Below are 23,353 nucleotides of genomic sequence, written 5' to 3' on the forward strand. Positions count from 1 at the left end.
AAGAACATTATTCCTATTGGCGTTTCCCTTTGTCATTAATCAGCTGTAGCAATAGCCTTCCTTGGGGCTGTGCTTCTCCCTTCTTCACAAACCAGTCATCTGCCCCTTGGCCAATTACCTAATTACAATCCTATCCTGTTATTTTTTTCTATCGTATTTATTGCTCTAGAGCTACAGGTAGGTGAGATTTACACCACTTTATCTAGAAAGTCATGTATCTTGAAATAGCTCTTTGCAGGAATGAAATCATTGTATTGTGAAGCAAGTATGTTGGTAAGTTGTTTTTCCTTCTTACCATCCACTTAATTTCTTGCATTTCTTGTATGAATGTCACTGTAGTGTGGTGTGTAGCAAAAGCCACTTGAAGAACCTGTTATTTCCGCATGCGGTTCACTTGCAGCGTACCTGTTACAACTGTCAGGCTGTTCATATTAATTGGAAAGTACAGTAACTTGGGTAGAAAACAAGTCTTAATCTTCATTCTGCTGTTCAAATGAACATGGAGCAATTTGTGTTCCTCCTTACTGAATTCTGCCGCTCTTTGCATAGAGAGAGGCTGAAGTGATAGCAATGCAGAAAGGGGCCCAACTAGAGATGCCAAGCTCAGCTTTCACTTTGAAGTCGAAATACCTCGTTTTTCTGTCTCTCTTGGTGTGAACAGTTTCACTGCAGGGTTTCCTGGTTTCCTTGTGCTTACCGCTCATTTTAGCAGCTGAGCAGTGGCAAGAGTACACGACGGAGCAGCGGCAGGTAATTTGTGGGCACACTATCGACTCCTCATCCTCCACTTGTTGTGGAAGCCCAGCTCCAGGTCCCTCGTGGATGGCACAGACCAAAATGTGTAGGTCAGTGCCTGCCCTATAGCTCGGAGCAGTTCTTGGTGGCTTTGTTCAGCTGCACTGCAGTCAGGTGTGCCGCTGCTGGCATAAAGAAATATTCTATAGGGACATAACCCCTCCTGCTCACTTCAGAAACCCAATAACGTCCTTTAACTTTTTTCTCTTGTGATCCGCTCTGGAAGTTTAAACCCTGTATGATACAATTTAGAACTGCTCTAGTGCATCATTAGTATCAGCTCAGCGTGCTGTTCAGCATCGTCTTAAATCCATAGCTGATTTGTGCTTCTGTCACACCAGTACGTACCTAGGTGAAATATATAGACTGAAAGAAACTCATAATATTCAGCAAGTCATGCCATATTTTTGAAAAGTGTTCAAAAAGCATGTCCTTCATAAAAATTAGAGCGAGGGTGAGAAAGAAGAATGTTAAAGCGAATGTGTTAAGCCTGTGAAATAAAGCACGTAAACAATGTATTGCGAGATAAATCACCTAATCCAGTGTTGTTGTCTATGACAAATGCAATATAATTGGAATTATTTTGACTTACGAGAAAGGTTAATTAACCCATGGTTCTTCAGTTCTTAATCATATACTAGTAGAGTTTCACCATGATTGTTGTTTTCTGTCACTTTGTGGTTGGGGCCATCTCCAGGCAGAAAGATCAGGGTTTGAAGGCCCACTCAGGGTTGAAAGAGGACCTTGAGCCCAGGCCTCCTGTGCTGCGGTCTCTAACTACGAAGAAAGATGATAAAAAAAGGGCAGGTGATTGGGTGTGGTTTTGAATGAATGTTCAAAATGCTTGCTTGGGCTTTCTGCGCTGCGAGTATGCGTTATTTTGTGCCTTGAGCATGCCTGCTGGACTCATTTTGCATAGGTTGGATGCAGTATGACTGATTCTGGCATTGCAGACAGGCTTTGGTGTGAGCTGGGAGGCTTTACTTTACTTTTTAGTTTTTACTTTAAAAACTGAAGTGCCTGTGGACTCTCAGGTACCTAAACAGAAATCTCAGGTTTGAACTTCAAACGTTTAGGTACCTCTGCTATTTTGGGACCAAGGCTCTGAGCAGCTCTGCAGCATTTTGTACATGCAACCCAAATTTGATAAGCAACATTCCCACTCGTCTTCTGTGTGCTGTATGTGAGTAGTGACACTGCTGTGGTTGCCTGTTCAGCCTTGTTTGACTAAGCACTGTTTGCTGCTGGAAGCGCTTCCCTACAAGCACGTCCCCAGGAGCAGAAGTACGTAGTAACAGCTGTGATGCTGTGACTTAGAGTAAAGTAGTAGTCAGCACAGCAATGGAATCACCATTTTGAATTCCAGTTCTCCTTAGAAATCAATTCAAGCCTGTTTTCAAAGATCCTGGTCAATATGGACGAGGATCATCTTCTGCATCTCTGTCTACTTCTGTATGACTTCAGCCAGACTGTTGTACCTCTCCTTCCCCATCTTGTATGTTCTCAAAATGCCAGCCTAGCTTCATCCCTGGTGCAATGGAGAAAGCCCCTGAAAAGTCTCACAAGCCTTTGGTCAATCAACTTTAACTCTTTACTATAGATTTTGCATAAAAAATATAAATCGACAGATAGGATTAAAAACTCTACTTTTGCCAGGAGCAGGTGGTTCTGGAGATCCCTCCAATTCGTGCTTTGTGAGTGATGTTTATCAGGTAAATGTAAGATCTGATTTAAAAAAATTATCTTGTAAACTTGTGGAAGTTTACAGCCGTTGCCATGCTCATCAGACCCTGTGTTTAGAGGGAGCAGTATTTTAACCACTTGTGTGTCCAGGAGGAATATCAGACATTGTAATCTGTCAGAGATGTTTCTTTGTAACTTTGGTGCTTTAGATTTTGAAGGTTTGTATCCTTTGGTGCTTTAGATTTTGAAGGTTTGTATCCTTTATGGATTTCCTTTAACCTATTAAATGTGATGGGTGTTGTATATCCTAGCCCTGAACTCAACTCCTAAAGACTTAACTCTGTACTAGCAGCCTCTGCACTGAGGTTAATATTTTTACATGGAATAAATCCAAACTGTTAGTGTACAAAATACATCACTGATGTAATTTGCTATAAAAGTAGTGTTTTTCAGATGCACAACTGTTCTGTGATCATAAGCCCATATATTGAAGTGCCTAAATACTCCACTAGGAACCATACTGATCACAGGTGAAAAATCAGCATCATCTCAGAGAGCAAGCTTTGCTTTTCCAGCCTTCTGAGTCTGCCTTTTCTCTTCCTGCAGCTTGTGGATGTGACCTGGCTCAAGGAGGATTTTTTGTGAGACAGGGAGACTACATCTGTACTTTGGACTACCAGAGACTCTATGGCACACGGTGCTTCAGTTGTGATGAATTCATTGAGGGAGAAGTGGTCTCAGCACTGGGCAAAACCTATCACCCAGACTGTTTTGTGTGTGCTGTCTGCAGGTATGTTTTCTACATGAAGTTGCGTCTCATTTAAAAACTAAATTTTGAAAGACCAATGCCAGGCATTCAAACTTACAGCCTATAGATGGAAAAAAAAATAGTTCTGTTTTCTATTATCCACTTCTTAAAGAGTAACAGAATTAAAAAAAAAATGTAAATTCATAGTGCCTCTTTTTTTCCCAAATGCTTTTTCCGTTTTATGCTATCTCATGTGTGAGGTTTTCAAAGTGCTTGAGAAACTGCCAGTGCCTCTACTGTCAGGCCTTTTGCCCCAAATGTTGCTTTATTTCCCTGGTGTCTGCTAATTTGTCTTTTGTTGGCTGAAGTTACAAAGGATTCCAATGCCAGTGGCTGAGTCTTTGATGAGCTGAGTGGATACTGTATTAATAGATTTAAATGGAAGTTTCAAAGTGCTGCTTCCAAGAAACTCCAATATTAATTTAAAATAGGACAGAAGGGTCGTGGACTCGCAAACATTTATGTACGTGTTGGATGTCACCAAGGATCTCCAGCAGCCATGGAGGTGACAAGTGACACAGCACACAATGTTGTCCCCCGCTACCGCCCAGTGTAGTTCAGTGAGATCATTTCCCACGTGGGTACGTGCAATGTTGCGACCCAGTGTCGGTGGGGATGTTTGCAGACTCTGCAGTAAAACAGATTGATGTCTGTTTGACCTCCATCTTACTCCTCTTCTGTGGAAATAACACAAATAAATCTGTTGAAAACTTCAGGAAGAGACTTTAAGTCCACCAAACCTTCAGGAAATGCACTGTTACAGCAGTTTGGAGCAAATGGAAATGCTGTAATAATTTCTCTGGCTAAACCTGAGCCTGTAGCACTACAAGAAAAGTAACCCCACGTTCAAAGGGAAAGCACAACGGGGCACTGATGCACCACGTTGTAGATGCTGTATGTGCTGGTGCCTCTGGCCGTCTGCCAGCCCAATCTGCCCAGCTCATAGGGCTGCCGAGCTCAGATGTCCTCCTGTGCTGATGCAGAAGAAGGACTTCAAATTCCAGAACAGCCGTGGTTCATGGCAGGATCTTGATTTAATATATCAATTGCAGGAGTAATTAATTAGCCATGTTAAGGGGAAGACTCTGACACTGACAAGTATTTATTATATTAAATTCTGTCTGTTCAAGTTTTGCTATATTTAATAGGAGATTTTTTCCTTTTGGATACTATAGACAAACATGAAGAGTAAAGGTAACAAAAAAGCCTAAATTTTTTTTTTTTTTTTAAATAGGAGGAAAAATGATTTAATTGTGTAATTATGGATTTCATGAGTGAACTGCTGGCTGTACATGCTCTTGGCCTGCAGCCTGTCAGCATTACAGCTCTTCTGCAGATAAGCACAGCTAATTCTTGGTACCTTTCTTCTTAGCACTAGTACCATCTATAAAGTGAGGTATTTCTTCAAGAGAAAAAGAAAAACTGGTTGATTCAGTTTTCCTGCTAAATGTGTTTGTATCCTCAGCCACACCATTAGGGTTTATCATTCAGGCATAAATGATTTACCTGTGTGTTACTGTACTTAGCAGCTTGGTACCTAACCTAGGTTGCAGTCAGGCTGTTGGATATGCTAATGTCCTGCTGTATTTAGTAAGTCCTTCCACTGATAGTTTGGAGCTTGGCAGTATAATTTGTCTCGTCTCCCTGGAAATTCAGAATAATTTTCTGTATGACTAAACTACTTATTCTTAAGTACCTAACTATTCAGGCGAGCTGAATTGCAATACAGGGAAATACTACCTAGAATGTGATACAAATATTATGTGTATTGAAGGCATGCTAAAGCTTTTAAAAATTAAGTTCCTGATACAACAGTGTTTCATAATAAAAAAAAACAACAGAGATGTTCCCTAACTTTCTGTATAACTAAATAGTAAAATTATTTCACTGATGAAGTTTCTAATTGCTGCTATCTAAAACTTCAGTAGGAAGACCCAGATCTGCTTCTGTTGCTTTCCTTAGAAGGACACACAAATTCATGTTGTCTTCATCAGAGCCAATTAATGCCCTGCTGACTAGCAGGATTCAATTAGTGTCTCCCAGGGGGGTTGTAACACTGACTTGTGATGCAGAGCAACAGAAGAATCCTGTCATCTGTTTATAGTAAAAAAAAAACTGGACCAGGTTCTCAACTGCTTTAAATCAGGATTGCTTCAATTATCCTACTCTCTGGAAGCCACGCATGATTTATGTTTTTTTTATGGGAAAGAGTGTCCTATCTAAACATCATCAGCATTTATTTTATTGAGTGATATCCTCAGTAAAAGCAAGGTGGGTAGACTGCAAATACCATGTGGTTTAAGCAGAAAAACCCCCTTTCTTTTGTTTAAAAAAAAATAAAGGGTGAAAAAATAGAGCCATTTGATTTGACATACAGGATTATAAAGCACTCTACCTTGGCACTTTCTTTGGTGGTAGGAGTCAGGAGTACCATTTGTGTTTTCATTTCTTCCAGATGGGCAGAAACCTTAAAAAACAGGCCAAAAGTAGGTGGAGGTAGTTGGCTGATCACGCAAACTGCATCTGATGTTGCCTTTTACAGCTGGACTTCAGTGTGGGTGCTCTATTAGAAATCTGATTTCCAGAACGGTGTGAACTTGAGAGTTGATGACAGCCTGACAGTGGGGCTGATCCTGCTCTAATGGAAACCAAGCAAGGCTCTTACCAACTTCAGCAGGAAAACATTGGCAGCCGAAGGCGCTTAGCACTCCTGACACAGGTCTCCAGAGCGTGCAGGATCATTAAGTGCTTCAAATGAGCACTTTTATAACCTGTATGTCTGTAGCTTTGAAGTAACGCTTTTAAACTGTTCCTGCGTTGAATAGTAAACCAGTCACAGTAGCAATTCCCTTTTTTTCTTATTTTCAGAGAAGTTAAGATTAGAATAGAAACTGGTGGGAAGTGTATATTGCTTCAGATGGTAAAATCAGTGAGAAAATCTAATGTGCATACAGCTAGCTGGGGCAGTGGGAAAAAGCTAGTAATGCAAGCCCATTCGTTTTCTGGAGCTCGTGGTATTACTACTTTTGAATGCCACGTGGCCCAGTGGCACAGAAAAGAGCTGTGTTCCCTGGTGCCCTCTGCACCATGTTCATAAGCTGCTGCCCTCTTCTGTGAAAAAGCTTGTGTCTCAGAGACCCAACTCATCCCTGGGCGTGCATCCCTTGGGACTCAGATGCTGTTGCCCAGGGCTGCCACAGGTCAACGTGTGAGAAAAATGAATTAGTATTCAGAGAAAAACTACTAAAAGTACAGCAGAATGTATTGTCCCGTGTGATTGTTTCACTCTATCTTGCATTGACCAGTTGGCTCCTAAACAAATTCAAGTTTTAACTGCATGTTTGCTCTGATGGCATAAAGATTGAGGGTTTGGCCCCCTCTTCTTCAAGCGCTGTTTATAGTCCAGTGAAATGGTTTTCTGCTGTTGTGTTTCATGATGATAATGCCTAAAACTAGGAATGAACAGAAGAATAACAATATTGATTGAAAAATGTTGCAGATTAACTGCTTACTCTGAATTCCCAGGAAGTGGGTGAGCAGTCCTACAGCTTCATTAATTGGAAGGGGCTGTGTCCTCCAGAGGGCTGCCAAAGACATTTTCTCCAAAAGGTTCACATGTTTATAAAAGTGAAATAGAAAGAGGGAGAAAAGTAAGGCTATCTGTATCAACAGAAGCTGAGTTTTATTAAAATCTTGCACAGGATGGGAAGGGGCAGGAAATGGAGTCTTTCAAAAAGCAATGGGTAATCATACCTGTGATAATACTTTTGAAAATGGAATTTTCGGGAGAAGTCTTAGTGTGATAATAAGCTAGATAAATGTATTAATACATCTATGCAGAGCATCCATACATAAGATGTATGGTCTGCATAAGGCTGTACTATACGTAGACTCTGTATTTGATTTCAGTGTTACTGATGTGCTGTGTATGCATAGGGTATCAAAAAATCTGGGTTTTGGTTTTAAGTGTTAATGTAATTGGTAAAGTTGGGGATGTTGTTTATTCACCCAGTTGGAGGAATGTATAAAATAGTTATCCCTTTAATTTCAGTATTCTTTTTAATTAAAGGTTGGAAAAATATAGCTTTTTGTGCCATGTAAATGATGAAGAGAGGACAATTTAACTCTTACTTAGCTGGGGGGATAAATTAGCATGTATGTGCCAGGTTAATAACCAAACAGGTATATGTTTGCTTTACAGAATTTGGATATCTAAGTTCAGTATTCTGTCTGAATTTAGGAAGCTTTGACTTGAAAGAGCATATTGACAGAAGGTATGTGCCATGCAGAGATGAATAATGTGTGGAGAGTTAAAAGGCAGTTACATATTCTTCAAGGGGTCTTGTGCCAGATCCAGATCTAAAACTTCTCTCAATCCATTTGTATTTCTGTTATCTTCAATAAGGTAATTCACTGTGGCCAGGCAGTTGAATATAAAAATTCAGAAAACTAAAAACTTTTTTTTTTTTTTAAACAAAGAGTTTTATAGTCCTACATACAATACTGCTGTTTCTAGAAAGAAGCTGAGGGCTTTTGTGTATGTAGTCTTAAGAAATTAAGACAATACTGAAAATAAGAAGTTAAAATTCAGTTTGTTCTGGAACGTAGAAATTATGTCAGACTTTCTGAATATGCTAAACCTTTTTAATTGCTCGCTTTTTTTAGTGCTGCTGAATTTTGAAAGAGTTTGATTCCCACTCAGGCAGTACTGGGTACTTCTTAAAGCATCTCATGATGCAGGCTTCTTCATCTGGATGTTGAGGCCAAAGTTTTGAAATCAGACTGAGTGTTGTTCTTGGCATTTTGATTCTAAACCAAATACATTGATCAATATATAGTGCTTCCTGAACAAAGGAGTCTTGCTATGCTGCTCTTCTGGTTTACGCATGGAGCATACCTGTTGCCCTAGAGTCATGTAGGATGGAAGGGATCTGTGGGGGTCCAGTGGTCCAGCCCCTGGCTCAGGGCAAGTCCAGTTCGAGCAGGTTGCTGAGGTCATTGTCCCATCACATTTTAAGTATCTCCAAGGATGGAGATCCCACAGACTTTCTGGACAGCCTGTTCTGGCATTTGAGCATGGTCATGGTAGGGTTTTCTTTCCTCTTTATAGTGAGTCGGCATTTCCCATGTTCCAGCTGATGTCTGCTGCCTCTAGTTCTTTCACTCTGTACCTCTGGCCAGAGCCTGGCTCCAACTTCATATACACGTCATCAGGTAGTTTTAGACAGCAATAAGATCTCCCCTGAGCGTTTTAAGGCTGAACCAGTCCATCTCCTTCAGCCCCTGCTCATGCATTCTGTGCTGCAGCTCTGGACCTAGCCACCTCCACTGGTCTCCCTCCACTAAAAGGTGTCCTGAGGAGCCCAAAGTGGTACACACTGCTCCAGATGCACTCTCTCAAATGATGAACAGAGGGAAAGACCATTTCCCTGGACCTGCTGACTACACTAATGCAGCCCAGTATGCTGTTGGCCGCCTTTGCCACAGGGACACTCTGCTGACTCATGTTCAACTTGGTGTCCACCAGGACCCCATGTCTTGTTATGCTTGCCAGCTGGTTGACCCCTGAGTTGTACTGGTGCATGGGGTTATTCTTCCCTGGGTGCAGGACTTAGCGTTTGCCCTTGTTGATACTTGTGAAGGCAGTAGATAGCAAGTAATGTCCACTTTGTCTCATCAGGTTTAACACTGTGGGTCAAATTCGTCTCTGTGGAGCACATCCTGAGGGATGTGATTGTACCAGGTACAAATTAGAGCAGAATTTGATCCTTTAGGTCCTTAAGTTACAGTCTGACATTACACTTGACCCAGTGTAACTGCAGTCTGCTACTGAAATGAATAGCTTTGCTCTCCCCACAGGCCTGACCATATGCTTCTGTTAATTTTCTTACATCAAATTTAGTTGACTGTTCAGCCACAGAGTCAGATCAGACCTTTCTGTGTCAGCACACAGTTACCCTGGATTAGGCTGATGGTAGTATGATGTTTTATGATATAATTTTGTTGGTGTGCTCCAGTCGTTTCTGGGTTTACAAATATTGTAGGCAGGTGTATGAAACAAAATTCATTGGGAAATGAATCATGGAAGATATATTAAAATCCTACAAGTCATTTCAGAGAGCTGCTTTAAAGATGCTCTTAATTCTCATTTTAAAAATAGATTATCCAACTGTGAAAATCACACTGAATATTTTTAAAAGGATAAGTAGCTAATTAAAACCCATACCTAGCAATGTTCAGTGGGTTACTGGTGGTAAGATGTCATTGTATTTGAAGGCAGATATGCTGCTCTTAACCTACAATGCTATATATAGTCCTGCTCACAAGTTAAAGAGCTCAGAAACTGAAACCTTGTTAATTGACTGTTACCACCTTCTGTTGCGCCTTCACTCGTACCGGCGCCTTGAGCAGGGCTGCTTGTGAAAGGGCGAGGTCAGATGTTACAGAAATACTGGCAAATGTGTTGTGTACAAAATCTGGATTCCCAATGAACAAGATAGTGAAGCAAACTCTTGAGACTTAATTACGGGTTTAGGAGACCAATGCGGGAAGGCAATGTCTGCACGTACCTTTGGGCGGATAACTTCCAAGGAGGATTTATCTATTTTTTTTAGAGCAAGGTGTCTTGCAGATGTGGAAAACTTAATAGAGAAGTGAAATTGTTGCCCTGTCCTGTCCAAATGGAAGGGCACTGTGGTTAGTTACTAAACTCTTAGAAAATAAACCAAGATACGTTTATGGGCTAGGAAAGCCCCCACATGCCCTCCCCTCTCAGGAGGCTCTGTGGCATGCTGTGGTGCCTGTCAGCTTTGGCATGTTTTGTGGGATGTCACCTACCTGGCTCTGTCTTTGTGCCATAGGAAGTCAATTTTCCTATTCTTCTCTTCTAGTTTTAACTTACTTTCTTTTAAATTGTCTAATTGCCTAAAGTAGATGAGCCAACTCAAAGTGATCAGTTCCTGCTTCTAGTTTATTTGGTGCTTGGTGCCTCTGTTTGAGACGGGCTTCTGTGTTCAGCTGGAAGTTCAGCTGAATTTTTGTTAGGTAAATCACTGAGTCAAAAAACAATATTAACCTTCCCTCTGGCTACTGATCCTAATATACTAGATAAAGAATGCTCAGTAGTCACGGTCATTCTTCAGAGTAGTGAATCGTTCATGGCTTCCAGTACATCACCATCTCCAGGATTATTAATGGTGCAAAGCCTGCTGTTTTACTGAGGCATCTCATGGGAGTTCAGTTGCATCATTAGCTGAGTCCCAGTCTTGGTCCCCATAAAGACTATGGCAAAACGTGCTTGATGGTACTATCCTGTTCAGGGCATGCAACTGTGCATAAGAATGAAGGATGTCGGGGTAGTTGTATGGCAGTGCAGTTTTGTGATTGTGTCTGTGGAGCAGGTTGCCATCTTTGTAGGGGTTTAATTTGAAGCAGATTACCAGTGGTCATAATAAGTCTATGCATAGCTGTAAATCAAGATGAGTTGTCTTCCTAAAAACATGTAGGAGGTCGATTATAAATTCTTGACTCAGTTCTGGAACAGTTGAAATTCCTTGGCTTGTGCCTTTCCAGGGCAATCAATAATGCTAAGTTCTAGACTTGATTTTGTAATATTTTGTTAAAATGAAAACACGATTAAATGTTTTCTTTCACATTGTCAGTAGAGTACTAGGACAACATTTGAATTATATCATTCCATTTTTGAGACAGTTTTTGATAATTAGTCATTAATTTTTATTATCTACATAGAAGTGTATCAGATTTACTAATTTTTATTCAAATGTATGTATGTTTATTTCAATAAACTTCTAGGTTGGACCAGATGACCTCCAGAGGTCCTTTCCAACCTCAACTGTTCTGTGATATTCATGAAACCCTTTTATTATTCCATATATTAGAAGGCTCTGTGACTTTAAGCAGTATAAAAATCTGTTGCAAATAACAGCTAATGACCTAACACCCCCCCCCCCTTTTTTTTTTAAATATACATAACATGGGAGCTTGCTGCTGCTGGATTGCTGCAAGACAGGACAGACTTGCTGCTCGCTGGAGCAGTGGGGCTCCATCACCTCCTGCCTGTTGTACTAGAGAGAGTGTTGGCTTCTTCTGATCAGGTTATTGAGTGAAACTGATGGTAGAAAATACACTCTTGAACAGGTGGAAATTTAAGACTCCTGGATCTGTACTAACATGGTGTTGGGCCTGTTTGTACCAGAATCACACATGGAGCATTTAGTTGTGTCAAAGAGCAAGACAATTTTAAAGGCTATTTCCATAAAATATTTTTCCTTATCTTAACTTTAGGTAAATAAGAAGGTAGCAAGTATTTGGCGTATAAAGTCATTAGTAAAGGAAAAAACAAAAGATGAAAATCAGAATTCATTATCAGGTATCCAAAAATATAACAATATTTAAACTCTGTGTGTCCTCATGATTTTTGAAGTATTGCCTGTGGTCCAAAATGGATGACAGTGTTGAACGCTTATTTAGCTGGTTTAAAGTAGATGTTAGTAACATTATTTAGAAACAAAGGACAGCATTGCTTTTGTTCTTTTTTTAAGTAATAAAAATTTTCATTTAAATGCAACACAAATGTAGAATAAGCCACTCTTGGGTGCTTTAGGGAACAAAATAATGTTTATGCTTAGCAAGAAGTATCTGTGTAGCTTTTGTAGTGAAGACAACCTCTCAATTGGTATGAATTTGATAGCGTTTGTGAGGTAATGTAATGCAGAGTTTTAATGAAATGTTAATGAAATAATCTGATCAGATGGACTTCACCATGAGGCAGAAGGCCTGTGTTGTTTGTGCCCCACTTAAACCATATTTTGATAGCTCTCTTGGGATTTAGTTGGACATGAGCTTTGGGTGGAGTGAAATGTGTTTCTAAATCCTCACCATCCTTTGCTGCATTATGAAGTGATTTGTCCATCTGGTCGTCTTAGAGAAAAAAACTCAGCAGTTTCTGTGCCCAGAAAAAGCTCATGGTGGAAAGCTTTTTGTTTTAAGGACATTGATAAAAAGGAAGGATTTAATTAAATGTAAGGAGAGCTGTTGTTGAGTAGAGCAAACAAGTAATGTAGACGCTTTGGATTTTATAACTGGGATTGATATTCTCCTATGAGAATTCACCAACATTTGCTTTCTGAACATACAAATTAAGAGAAGGACCTTGATATGATCAAAGTTGGGAGGACAAATGCTGTTTTTTTAATGTACAGAAGTCATCACTCTCATGCAGCATTTTAACAACATAAAAGCAGCTTCATTTGCCTGTACTTACTCCCTGTAACGCCAATTTTATTTTCATTCTGTAACTGATCCTGTTAGTGATCAGCCCTTGCTGATACTACATTTCTTAGATACACAAGGATTTGGACTTGAGCATTCAGTGTGGTTTTGTATCTTTAGCTATTATTTTTTTTCTACGTAGCTGTAACATCTGCATTTGCAATTGTCTGTTTGATAAGTCCCTTTGATACTTTAGCCTCCAAGTGACTGAAAAATCATGAATGAGAACTGGGCAAGCAGAGAAACAGAAACCAGAGTAATAATCAGTTCCTTTCTGGAAAGATATTTCATTTCGATAAAGGCGTGAGACTGTAACCTGTTTGCTTTTGTTTCCTCTGTTGTAGGCTGCCTTTCCCCGCAGGCGACCGGGTAACTTTTAACGGGAAGGAGTGCATCTGCCAGAAATGTTCCCTGCCCCCTTCCAGCAGCACCGGCTCTTTCCCTGTACAGAACCTGCGAAGTAAGTAGGGGTTTCTGCTCTTTTCTGTTGGTACTTCTTAGTCTGAGCAGGTTTAAAGACCAAAATTTTACACCAATATGTGTAACTGGAACTTCTACCACTATGCTGGATAAAAGGTGTCAAGAATACAATGTAGTCATGTGAAAAAGTATTTGGTAGTTTTTTGAGAAAGTCTGACAGTAAAAAGAAACACAAATGGTGCCATTATAGGGTTAACAATACACAGAACCTCTCACAACATTTGATTAAAACTGGAGTAAATCAAATTACTTGGAGAAAGGTGAAATATAGATGTTAATATTTTTGAGGATTTAGTCCAACTCCAGCTAAAATAAAATCCAATGTGAAATTTAATAATTTGTGAGAGTTCCAGTATTGCTTCAGAAAATTATCAGTGACAGGTCTGCACGGCTAAATACTATACAGAAAGGGTTGATGTATGCAATGTGACCAAAGGGACTTTTGCCTTGACCTCAGTACTATCATGTACTATCAGAAGATACAAACACTGCAGAGAAGAAATGTGGTCTTTTCATACCACCTTTTTTGCAGCAGATCATAGAATGGCACTGTTGCTCTGAACTCTGTTCCTCTGCTGATTTGTTCAGGAGGAGCTGCCATGCTTTAAGAGCAACCACTGCTTTTAGTAATGAAACCGCAACAGCAATTCATTTAAACAGCAAAGACAAAAATATTTTTAATGACTATCACATCGCAGCGAGCTGGATTCAGCGTGGTTGAAGAAGGACCCTATAGATTGGTCTCCTTTGTATATAAGGAATCCAGCCCACTTCAGGGAAGGATTTCTCCTTTTTTTTTCTTTTTTCTTTGTTTTTGCCCACATCTGTCTTTTTACAGAAGTTTTCACCATCTTCTTTCTCCAGTTTGTCAGCAAAGGCTGCTGTGTGAATGCAGTGAGATACGCTATGTTGATTCCTCTCTTGCTAATGCCATTCTCTTTTGGGGAGGGGATGGCCCTCTCTCTTAAGTGCTTTCTCTTGTCACTTGTTCCAGAGACAGATTGTCCTCAGCTATGTTGGCTGGCTGCATTTGCAGATCCATACTTTAATGGCCTATCATCTGTTTGTCTCCTTTTCATATGGGAAAAGTGGCTTTGACTTTAATGGAAATTATTTGCCTGGTTGAGTACTGACAGAACAAGTTCATTTGATTATCTGTGATACAGAATCCTTTAATATGCTTACATTCCCTTTCTCTGTACACACACACCCCCCATGGAGAGTTTTTCTTGCATTGCATTTCCCCAGCTCTCTCAGGTTGCTGCACCGAGTCTCCCCAGTGCACAGGTACCTGCAAACCTCAACAAACCAATTGCCTCAAAGGGAAACAGCACTGGAAGCATATCCTTGTGCCAAAACCTGACCTTGGAAAACAAAAGTTTAGCTTTTCTCCAAATAAAATCTCAAACATACATATTTAAACCTCAAATACAGGTCTGCTTTAAATCTCATTAGAAATGGATGAAGTCTTTCCATAAGTTTCAGTGGAATTGGTTAAGAGTCGTGGTTCAAACTTGGATGATATCTGCCACACTGTAGACTGGACTTCTAAAGGAATTTGGTCTCATCTTCACCTGAAACTAACCAGCTCTGCTTTTCAAACGATGTACTGATGGGGGTGAGCTGATAGATACAATGACTTCTCAAAGGGCAAACTGAAGTCCATATCTGGCCTGCAAGTAAATTGTGCCATGACGTTGCCAGGATCCCAGATAAATATCATCCTTACCTGTGTAGGCTATATCCTTTCTTAACTCCTCCTTACTTCATTTCCTCAGTGTCTTGCAGTGCAGGTGCAGGCCAGCATCTTCTGATTTCATGGTGACATGCAGCACCCAGCTGAACTCATGGGACTCAAGAAATTGGATACAACGGTATAATCCCTCCTTGGTGGGGGGAATAGAGCTTTGATGGGTCAATGGGAAGCACTGCAGCCACAAATACATGGAGGTGCATGCATGAATGTGTTGCAGGATATCTAAGAGCCTGACAATACACGGGAAATTAACAAAATACCTAAAAAGATAATAAGGGATTTGGGAAACATTCAGATTAATACGTGATATGTGAAAGAGCAATATGTAATACCAGCTGTTTTCCAAGCACCTAATCCTTAGGCTAGACCCAGTGTTTCGGGAATAAACAAGCAGCGTCAGAGACATCTTGGTTGAACTGGAAAACTGAAATTCCAGAATGGCTGGCTGTAGCTATGCTACATATTACACAAAGCAATAAATGGCATGTCTCCTTGTTTTAACAACAGTCTTCTTGGAAAAGACCTTAATGTTTTAAATGAACAATTAATTTATAAAAGAACAGTAGTGCACAAAAACATGTGAGTTCAAGCAAGCTGAGTCAAGGACCAAGTAATATGTTGATGCACTGTTAGGTTGGTTTTGCTTCTGGCTCAGAACTGCCTGATACGTACTATGTATGTTATTTGTCAGCCTATTTATCTCTGACTTGAGCTCAAGAATGTTTTCAGGAGATGTCTTGGGACTCACTGAGCTCCCAACATCACTGTCCCTTCTGTCCAGTCTTTCTGTTTTCATCCTCCCGCTTTGGTTTTGACCTCCTTTATGCGTTACATTTGGAAGAAATGAAGAATGTCAAATATTTGCCTTTTGCCAGAGTCCTTGATTTTTTTATTAGTATATAAATACCTACCTACCTGTTCTGTTTCATTTATAAAACGCTAGCTGTGAAAACCTCTTGTGGCAGTGTTGATGTTGAAACAGTACTCAGAAGAATATAAACATGTAGCAGCAAATTGATGTGTTCTGCAGAGTTATTGGTTGAAATTAGGTGAGTCACCAAAGGATGCTGCATCCAAGACAGGAAGACAAGGATGTCGCATCAGTAGGCACTGTTGTCCTAGCAACCACAATATTTGTTTTTAATTATCCAGAACTTAACAGAGAAGACAGCAGTTGGGAATAAAAAAGTAGCTCACAAAATGCTGCGTTTCTGCCTACCCAAGCTTAAACCAGATGAAAGGTGAATGACATCTGAGCACACAGTGTTGTATTAAGTTTGTGAAATAAACCCTCAACCAGTGAGATTAAGTTAGATTACCAGATGAACCCAGGGGAGATCACAAACAAATCTCTGATTGCAGTTAAAGAATAGATACTGCAGAATACCGCAGTATTTATTCTCTTGTGGGACTAAATCCAGGCACACACCCAAATGTTCTCTTTTATTAGCAAAACTCAAATGTTCTGATCTGTGGTGCACACGTTTTTGTGCTGGGCTTATTTCCACATATTGGTGCTCTACAGGGTGACATTAGGGAGACATATTATTACTCCCTTAATCCCTTCCAAATCCACTGAAGGAAAGTAAGAACTATCCTTTATTGTTGTTGCGCTCAGAAATGAAACATTTACAATTGGACTAACAGAGTGTCTCATTAGGGTCACGTAACCAACTAAATAGAATCTTAAATCAGAAAGTTTTTAAGAGGACTGTTTAAATCTTTTAATGAGAACCTATGTTTGGAGTACTTTCTTAATAACTAGATAAATCTTTTTTAATGCTTTTGTCTATCTTTCTCTTCCATGCAAGACATTGTTGTGGTTTTTTTCCTCTTCTGGCATCTCTAAATGCGTCTTCAAGTGTCTTTCAGGGTTTGTCTTTTCTCATGTCTTCTAGCAATGTTAGGGCAATATTAGGGCAGCACCACTTGACATCCATCAGTGAGCAGCCAGCAGCAAGCTTTCGAGCCTGCACAAACTGTTACTAGGGCACTGATGGATGCTCGTACTGCAGTAACCAGTATTGTTGCGTGACCATCTAAAGCGTGTGATTCACTCATATTGGATTTTTCTCTTGCAGATTGTGGGGGCTGTGGTTCAGAAATAAAAAATGGGCAGTCATTGGTTGCCTTGGACAAACACTGGCATTTGGGCTGTTTTAAGTGCAATACATGCGGCAAGCTACTGAATGCAGAGTACATCAGCAAGTAAGTTAAGTAGAGGAGCATTTTCACTCATTTTCAGCATTCTTTTAATACCTAATAATTAATTTAGCATTGCATATCCTTTAGGTTTTGTTCATGTATCTTTGGAGATATATAAACGATGAGAGATTATTATCTAAATAGTATTAAAAGCAGAATAAATTCAGTGAAGAAAAGTAGAAGTCAAATTAGCCCATTTACCTGGAATGGGGCTTCACAGAGCAGCTATGTTATAGAAAGGCAATGGGTGGAGTATGCTTCAAAGCCCCATAAATACGCCTTTAGTTATCTGTGTTTGACTTTGCTCTATGATGTGATGCTGTAATGTGAACAAGCAGATAATATCCTTTCCATGTGTTTCACATAAGCAAAAATATTCTCGAAAAGTTCATTAAGGAGGTACATATTATGCTTTTGCACTGCTCCAGACCGTCATGCTGTCAGATTTGGACTGAATGTGATGACAGCTATGAGAGGCAGCACAAAGCACACATGCAGACCGAGTGCCATGTCAACACTCTCATCAGTCCAGTGAGATACAGGGCTTTCACTGGCCAAAGCACTTGGGATTAATTTCTGCTTCAGAGAAGTGTGTTGATATGATGAAATTTTCCTAAACAGCTAAGTAACTCTTTCACCAGTGCCCAGAGGTGATGGAGTTTCAGAGCCAGTGTCCCACTGACTTTCAACAATTCTTTGGATTTAGATTAATAACAAGTATAACATTTAATTTCACAGCTTGCTCTGGAGAAACAATATTTAATAAAAGGGTGTTCTTAAATAAGGTTTTGCATTATCTCAAGCTGCTGTATTTTGGTACAGTGCTTTTTTTGCTTGTTATTTAATAATAAAAATCCACATAAATTGTAAAGATATAGTTATTGTGAAATCCTCTTTTAAAAAAGCTAAATGCCAAGCAAAATAACTCAAGAGAAGAAAGATCCTCGCTTCAATTAATTCCATCAATTATTGTGATAACTTATAGGTTAGTCTCTAAGCAATCCAACTTGTATGCTATAAAATTAATTTTTATGTTTCTCCAGGGAAATGTCCAATAAAATCATGCCTCTGCTAATAAATCTGTCTGATCATGGGCTGTTTTAGCATAACACACTAAACATAGTTAACTATGTTTAACTTGCACTTTGAAATAGGAGAAGAGTCTCCAGTTTATTCTAGAGCAATTTGTTTTCATTCATCAGTTTAATAGTCTAAGTGTAGAACTTGGTAAAATTGTGATCCAAATGTAAAATTAACAAATAGGTTCATTTCAGAGCAATAGCCAAGTGTTCTGGTTCTGACTCTTTAGAATAAAAGCTAAGACTCATGTTTTTATTCTTCATGTTTTTAAATTGTACATTATCATAAATTGCTTGTGGTGGTGAAATAACTGTTCACGTCATGCATGAACGTACTGCAAGATCTCTTCTGCTGCTCAGGTTGAATTCTCGTAGTCATTACTGGCTTCCATGGAACAGGCTCCCAAGATGGTTAATTCATGACTGTCTTTAAGCAAGTCAAGTCAAGAATGTCAGTAGACTTAAATGTTAATCAAAACTTGGTTTATAGTCAAGATACTCAGTTTAGAAATTACTCTGTCCAGTCTAAGCTAAAAGATTAGATGATATATATATATTAGATGATAAGTAAAGAAGGAAAGAATAATACGTAGAAGTAACTATTTTTTCCAAAGAGGGGGATACACGTGGAAGAAGTTAATGCGTAACACTATCAAAACAAGTGGCGTGAGGGTCTCCGAGACTGAGTGTTGTGACAAGGGGAGAGGCGATGGCTGAATTCAGCGACGAAGCGGAAAGTGGGATCATGGTAGACTTGGGAGGGCCAGAATAGTTCATTAACTGTTCAATTCTTTACAAAATGAATAAATACAAGTATTTGGGAGGTGGGAAATCCATAAACAGCCTATGATGTGTTGAAACATTAACAAATTTTAGCTTTATAATCTCCCAGTAAGCCTGTAAACCTACGTAAAGCAGTCTCTGTATGGCCTGTTGTTCTTCCGTAGAGATGGTGTTCCATACTGCGAAATGGACTATCATGCAAAGTTTGGTATCAGATGTGACAATTGTGAGAAGTATATCACGGGAAGAGTGCTCGAGGTAAGGAGAACCTGTCATTCAAACACATCTCAAAGTGTACAAAGAGACTTGTTCTTTTGGGTGTAGTCATACGCTCACAACTGAGTGTTAATGCAACAGTTTAATGTTACTTATATGAAATGCTAGGAACTTTTTCTATAATTCTTGTTTCTTCTGTTAATGATTTGATAATACACATATTCCCTAAATGGGTATTGGTGGTACTGGAGAATGTTCAGGTAGCAGAAGTAATAAGTGAATGGGTTATTGGGCACATTTTAATACTTACACTAAATTCCTTTGTAATTTCAACCTTTTGATTCTGTTTTATGTTCCTCAGAGTTAGGATGAAGCTGTTGAAAAACTAAAATCAATAATTTAAAATGTATTTTTGCACCCAGAAAGGAGCTGTGTTGCAGGGATTTTTTTGAGTTTGTTGTTCTAAAAAGCAAGGAGGTTGTTTAGTGTAGGTGCATGTTTATGCTTTACGCAAAGAGATTTCCACATAGCTGAGCCAGGGTCGGAAATGAATATATTCCTTTGACGTGAATAGAATTTATCATTGCATCTAAGTGTATTGTTATCCCATCAATGTCATCAATTATTGACTTTTCCCTTCTGCCCTTTCACTGTATCTTGTGAAGCCTTAGCAGTACTGGAGTTAGGAAGAGGTCCCCCAGGTTGCTCAGTTCACTCCTTTCTCTTCATCACTTAAGAAAGCCTGGAGAAGTCCCAAAGGACTTCCACAAGAGAAAGATCTGCTTGGAGTCGTACAAAGACTTAACTACCCCGATGGTGGACAATTATAGCTAGGTAAGAACTGAGAAGCAAGTGGAAGGAAACATAAGTCCCTACTAGGTGGTGTGATATGGTGTTAGGGTTAGGCATGGGAGGCTTTTCCATTGTCAAATGTTTTTACAGACAACTCAGAAAACAGACTTCTAACAAGGGATTTGAAAGAGTATAAAGACAGCTTACTCACTTTTTACAGGCAGCTCTCTCAAGTGGGAGAAACAAAGCAGAAGAAAACATTAAAAAAACCTTCAAAAATATAAGAGGTGACCAGTGGAAGCTGCTACGTGTTTTCAGAGATGTCAGCCTTTGACACTGAATGAAAGGTAGTAAGAGGGGGTGGGCCTTGAAGATGAAGCTAATAAACTTACATTTGATGTGATAAAGGAGAGGTGAATGTAGAGACAAGAGTGTCATGGTCAAAGCTATAGCAAATTTGGGGTGCACTTACTCATAGCAGGTTACAGGGAGTGATTAATACTAAGATGGGAGAAGAACAGAAGCTTCAGTTTCTGTACGGACTCTTGGCTTCACAATATTGTGTTTTTCTGTCCTAGTTCTTGCCTTGAAATATCTGTACAAAAATACTCTTTTTATTTGGTGATATTTTACCTGCAATATGGTTAAACAATAGCATGTGGTGTGATGTGATTAAGAACTGGGTCCTTACTGTCTCTATGGATGATGAAAAGGAAAAAAAAAGTTAAAAAAATTTGCATAGTAACAGTACTGAATTGGATTTGTGGGTCCTGGGGGCATGTGTGGCTGTATCTGTTTCTTCTAACTGCTTGGTGAGAGCATACTGAACAGGAGGAGAGTTCCTCGTTTTTATTATAGAGGGACCAATAACAACCTTGAGAAAAGTTAATTCTTTAAAGCTGTTGTAGGAATTTTACCATGATTGATTACGTATGTCATTGTAGTTCTAGGTGTGATGTTTTCGGTTAGTGCATGTGTGCCCCGCATCTCTCCCCTTCTCCAATGTTGCTCTGATGGCAGTGCCGTAGCACTGATTCTCTTCTTTCTTTGGTACTGGTGCAGGCTGGGAGTGACTTCTATTGAAGTCTGTGGCATTTAACTGTGGAATAAAATACTGATGCAAGATTCTGAAACCTTTTTTAAAAAAAGGCGAGGAGAAAGGACTTTCACAATCTGTAAAAGCACAGCGGTGTCAGATAGTGTCACTGTCAAATAGGAAAGATAGGATGAAGTTAGTATGAAGCAGGCAATACATTTGAACACGTACAATGATATTTAATGCCTGGAGGCTTGTTACGACAACCTGAAAACTTTATGGTCTACAACCTTCTTTCCATAAGATTATATGAAACACTTTGTTGGTTTGTGTGCAACAAAACTAGTGAAGCTTCAATATGGGTGCATGTCCTATATCCTAGCATTCTACTGTCACAATAGGTCCCGTTCATCATGGCGTCTCCCAAAATACCTGCTCCCATCCCCTCTGTTTCCCCATGAAATATCTCGAGAGCTTTCTTTGCATTTCCACTGCCTGTTTACTGGGTTAAGAGGTGACACACAGTGTGAGGCTCCTTCCATGGTGATCAGCCTGTGATTCCATGAGCCCTTGGGCTTCTGTAAGGGATCGCTTTAAGTGGCTGTTGAGTTTCAGTGTTGACTGTGGAGAGCAGTCAGATGAGGAGGTAGCACGCACACCTCATTTCATTAGGAAGCTAGACTAGAAGTCATGACCTAAGCAAACAGATTTGAAAGAACGCAGAGACTGTATCTGTAGGTAACGCGGTCAAGTCATTTGTTGTTCGTCTGCAGCAGATGGACTTGTCCGAAAGGCTTGGAATTGGGGCTGATCTCTTCCGTCTGTCTGGTATCGAACTCAGGGTGTGTTTGTTACCAGCCAGCTTGTTGATATGTTTGTATATCTCCTGATCAGGAGAACAGAAAAAGAAAAAAGTAGCCATGGCTGGGTTTTGTTGTAGGATGTATTTTTTGTGGAATTGTCTGGAGTCCTGAAACATTTTTTGAAACTTCAGTATTTCTTTTTCCCATCTTGAATATAATCTGGAGATAAACAAATAATAGGGCAAATTGCTATTAAAGTGGGGGAAAATCTTGACAGCAATACTTATTAGGCAGAGGAATAATCTCCCAAGGGAGGTGCTGGAAGCTATCACTTAGATAGTATTAAAACAAGATTGGACAAGGCGCTGGAAAATCTATGTTAGGGAACAGTCCTGCAATGACAAAGGGAGGGACTATATGACCTAATAGGATTTTTTCCATCTCTGATTTCTGTGATAATGTCAGGAGGACAGCTGCTTCCACAATTATTCTGTGCCCAGATTTTATAATATTGTCTCCCTTTCCAGCACTTGTTCGTTTTAAATGTTTATTCAGCAGAGGAGGAAGGGAGAGTCAACTAGTGTGAGTTACTGATAACTTATAAAAATACATCTGTTTTTGTAGGTTGCCAGCCAAAACCAATGATGATTTAGTTACTTAAATTCTTCCTTCAGCCCATTTTCTGAGGACCAGATTCATTCCATGTAGTAAATGGGCTTAAACACAGGATAGCTGTGTTTATAATTCCTTTCTTGTTTCTTTCTTCTCCAATCCACCTTGGCTTGCCCCCAGTCTTCCAGGGAACTTGTACTGGAAAAGCTACAAAAGGGGCTGAGCAGCTAATTTACGGAGACCATAAATTCTTCTATTGCTTTTAAAGGCAACAGTTTTGCTGTTCTTTTTACAAAACCCCTGCCCACCAGTGCTTTTATGAGCAAGGTTTGCTTTGCTAGTGAAGCATACAGAGCACCGTTTAATGCAACATCAGTCCTCTCCTAGAGATTGCTATGTTTTAACCCTGACCATATGTATTGATAAACCTACCATCTTAAATGGGGAGCAAGAGGTGGCTGGAGTTTACTTTATAGTTTGACTTAAAATGCAGTGCAACCGAAAACCTTAAGAGAGAAAAAAGTCTTTATTTTAGTGCCTATGCTATAGCTTTGTTGCTAATACAGCAATAGCTGAAATCATGCAACAACACAGAAAATAAACACATTTTAAAATAACAAGCTGTTGATTTTTATAACCAGCCATTTCCCTTTGGTCGTGTTGCAATCTATTTCTCTGCATTTGGCACTAAAAATACCTCTTTCTCTCTTTTTCTATCACAAGCAGTTATTTATTAATTAAAATATCAACTTGTGCTAATGAGCATACCATAAAAATAGACAAAATAAACGTAATTGCCTTTTCTCTAAAAATATACTATATTTTGCATGATAATCCAGAGCCTGATACAAACCCCTTTCAATCAAGAAAACACTCTCCATTTGCTTCATGATTTTTTAATCAGTCTTTTAGCTGTGTTTCGCTCGGAGGAAGCGGAGGTGGGTTGCCTGCCTCCAGTCCTTCCCACACAACAGGCCGTCCAGAGGCTTGGAAGGCTGTTGAGGTGCTTGGAGG

At 39.6% G+C, this 23,353-nt stretch overlaps 1 protein-coding gene across 7 annotated transcripts in view; it reads left to right on the top strand.

Annotated features, from left to right (window-relative positions):
* The window catches only part of ABLIM2 (actin binding LIM protein family member 2), a 141,857-nt gene that overhangs the window by 50,235 nt on the left and 68,269 nt on the right, over nucleotides 1–23,353 (top strand). For all 7 annotated transcript variants that reach the window (XM_075022531.1, XM_075022542.1, XM_075022549.1 and 4 more), the window contains exons 3-6: nucleotides 3,085–3,268; nucleotides 12,922–13,037; nucleotides 16,895–17,021; nucleotides 19,045–19,138. In XM_075022531.1, coding sequence (XP_074878632.1) covers nucleotides 3,085–3,268; nucleotides 12,922–13,037; nucleotides 16,895–17,021; nucleotides 19,045–19,138 — 521 coding nt within the window. The remainder of the gene's footprint in view (nucleotides 1–3,084; nucleotides 3,269–12,921; nucleotides 13,038–16,894; nucleotides 17,022–19,044; nucleotides 19,139–23,353) is intronic.

This window comes from Buteo buteo, chromosome 1, assembly GCF_964188355.1.
Source record: "Buteo buteo chromosome 1, bButBut1.hap1.1, whole genome shotgun sequence".
Taxonomy (NCBI): domain Eukaryota; kingdom Metazoa; phylum Chordata; class Aves; order Accipitriformes; family Accipitridae; genus Buteo; species Buteo buteo.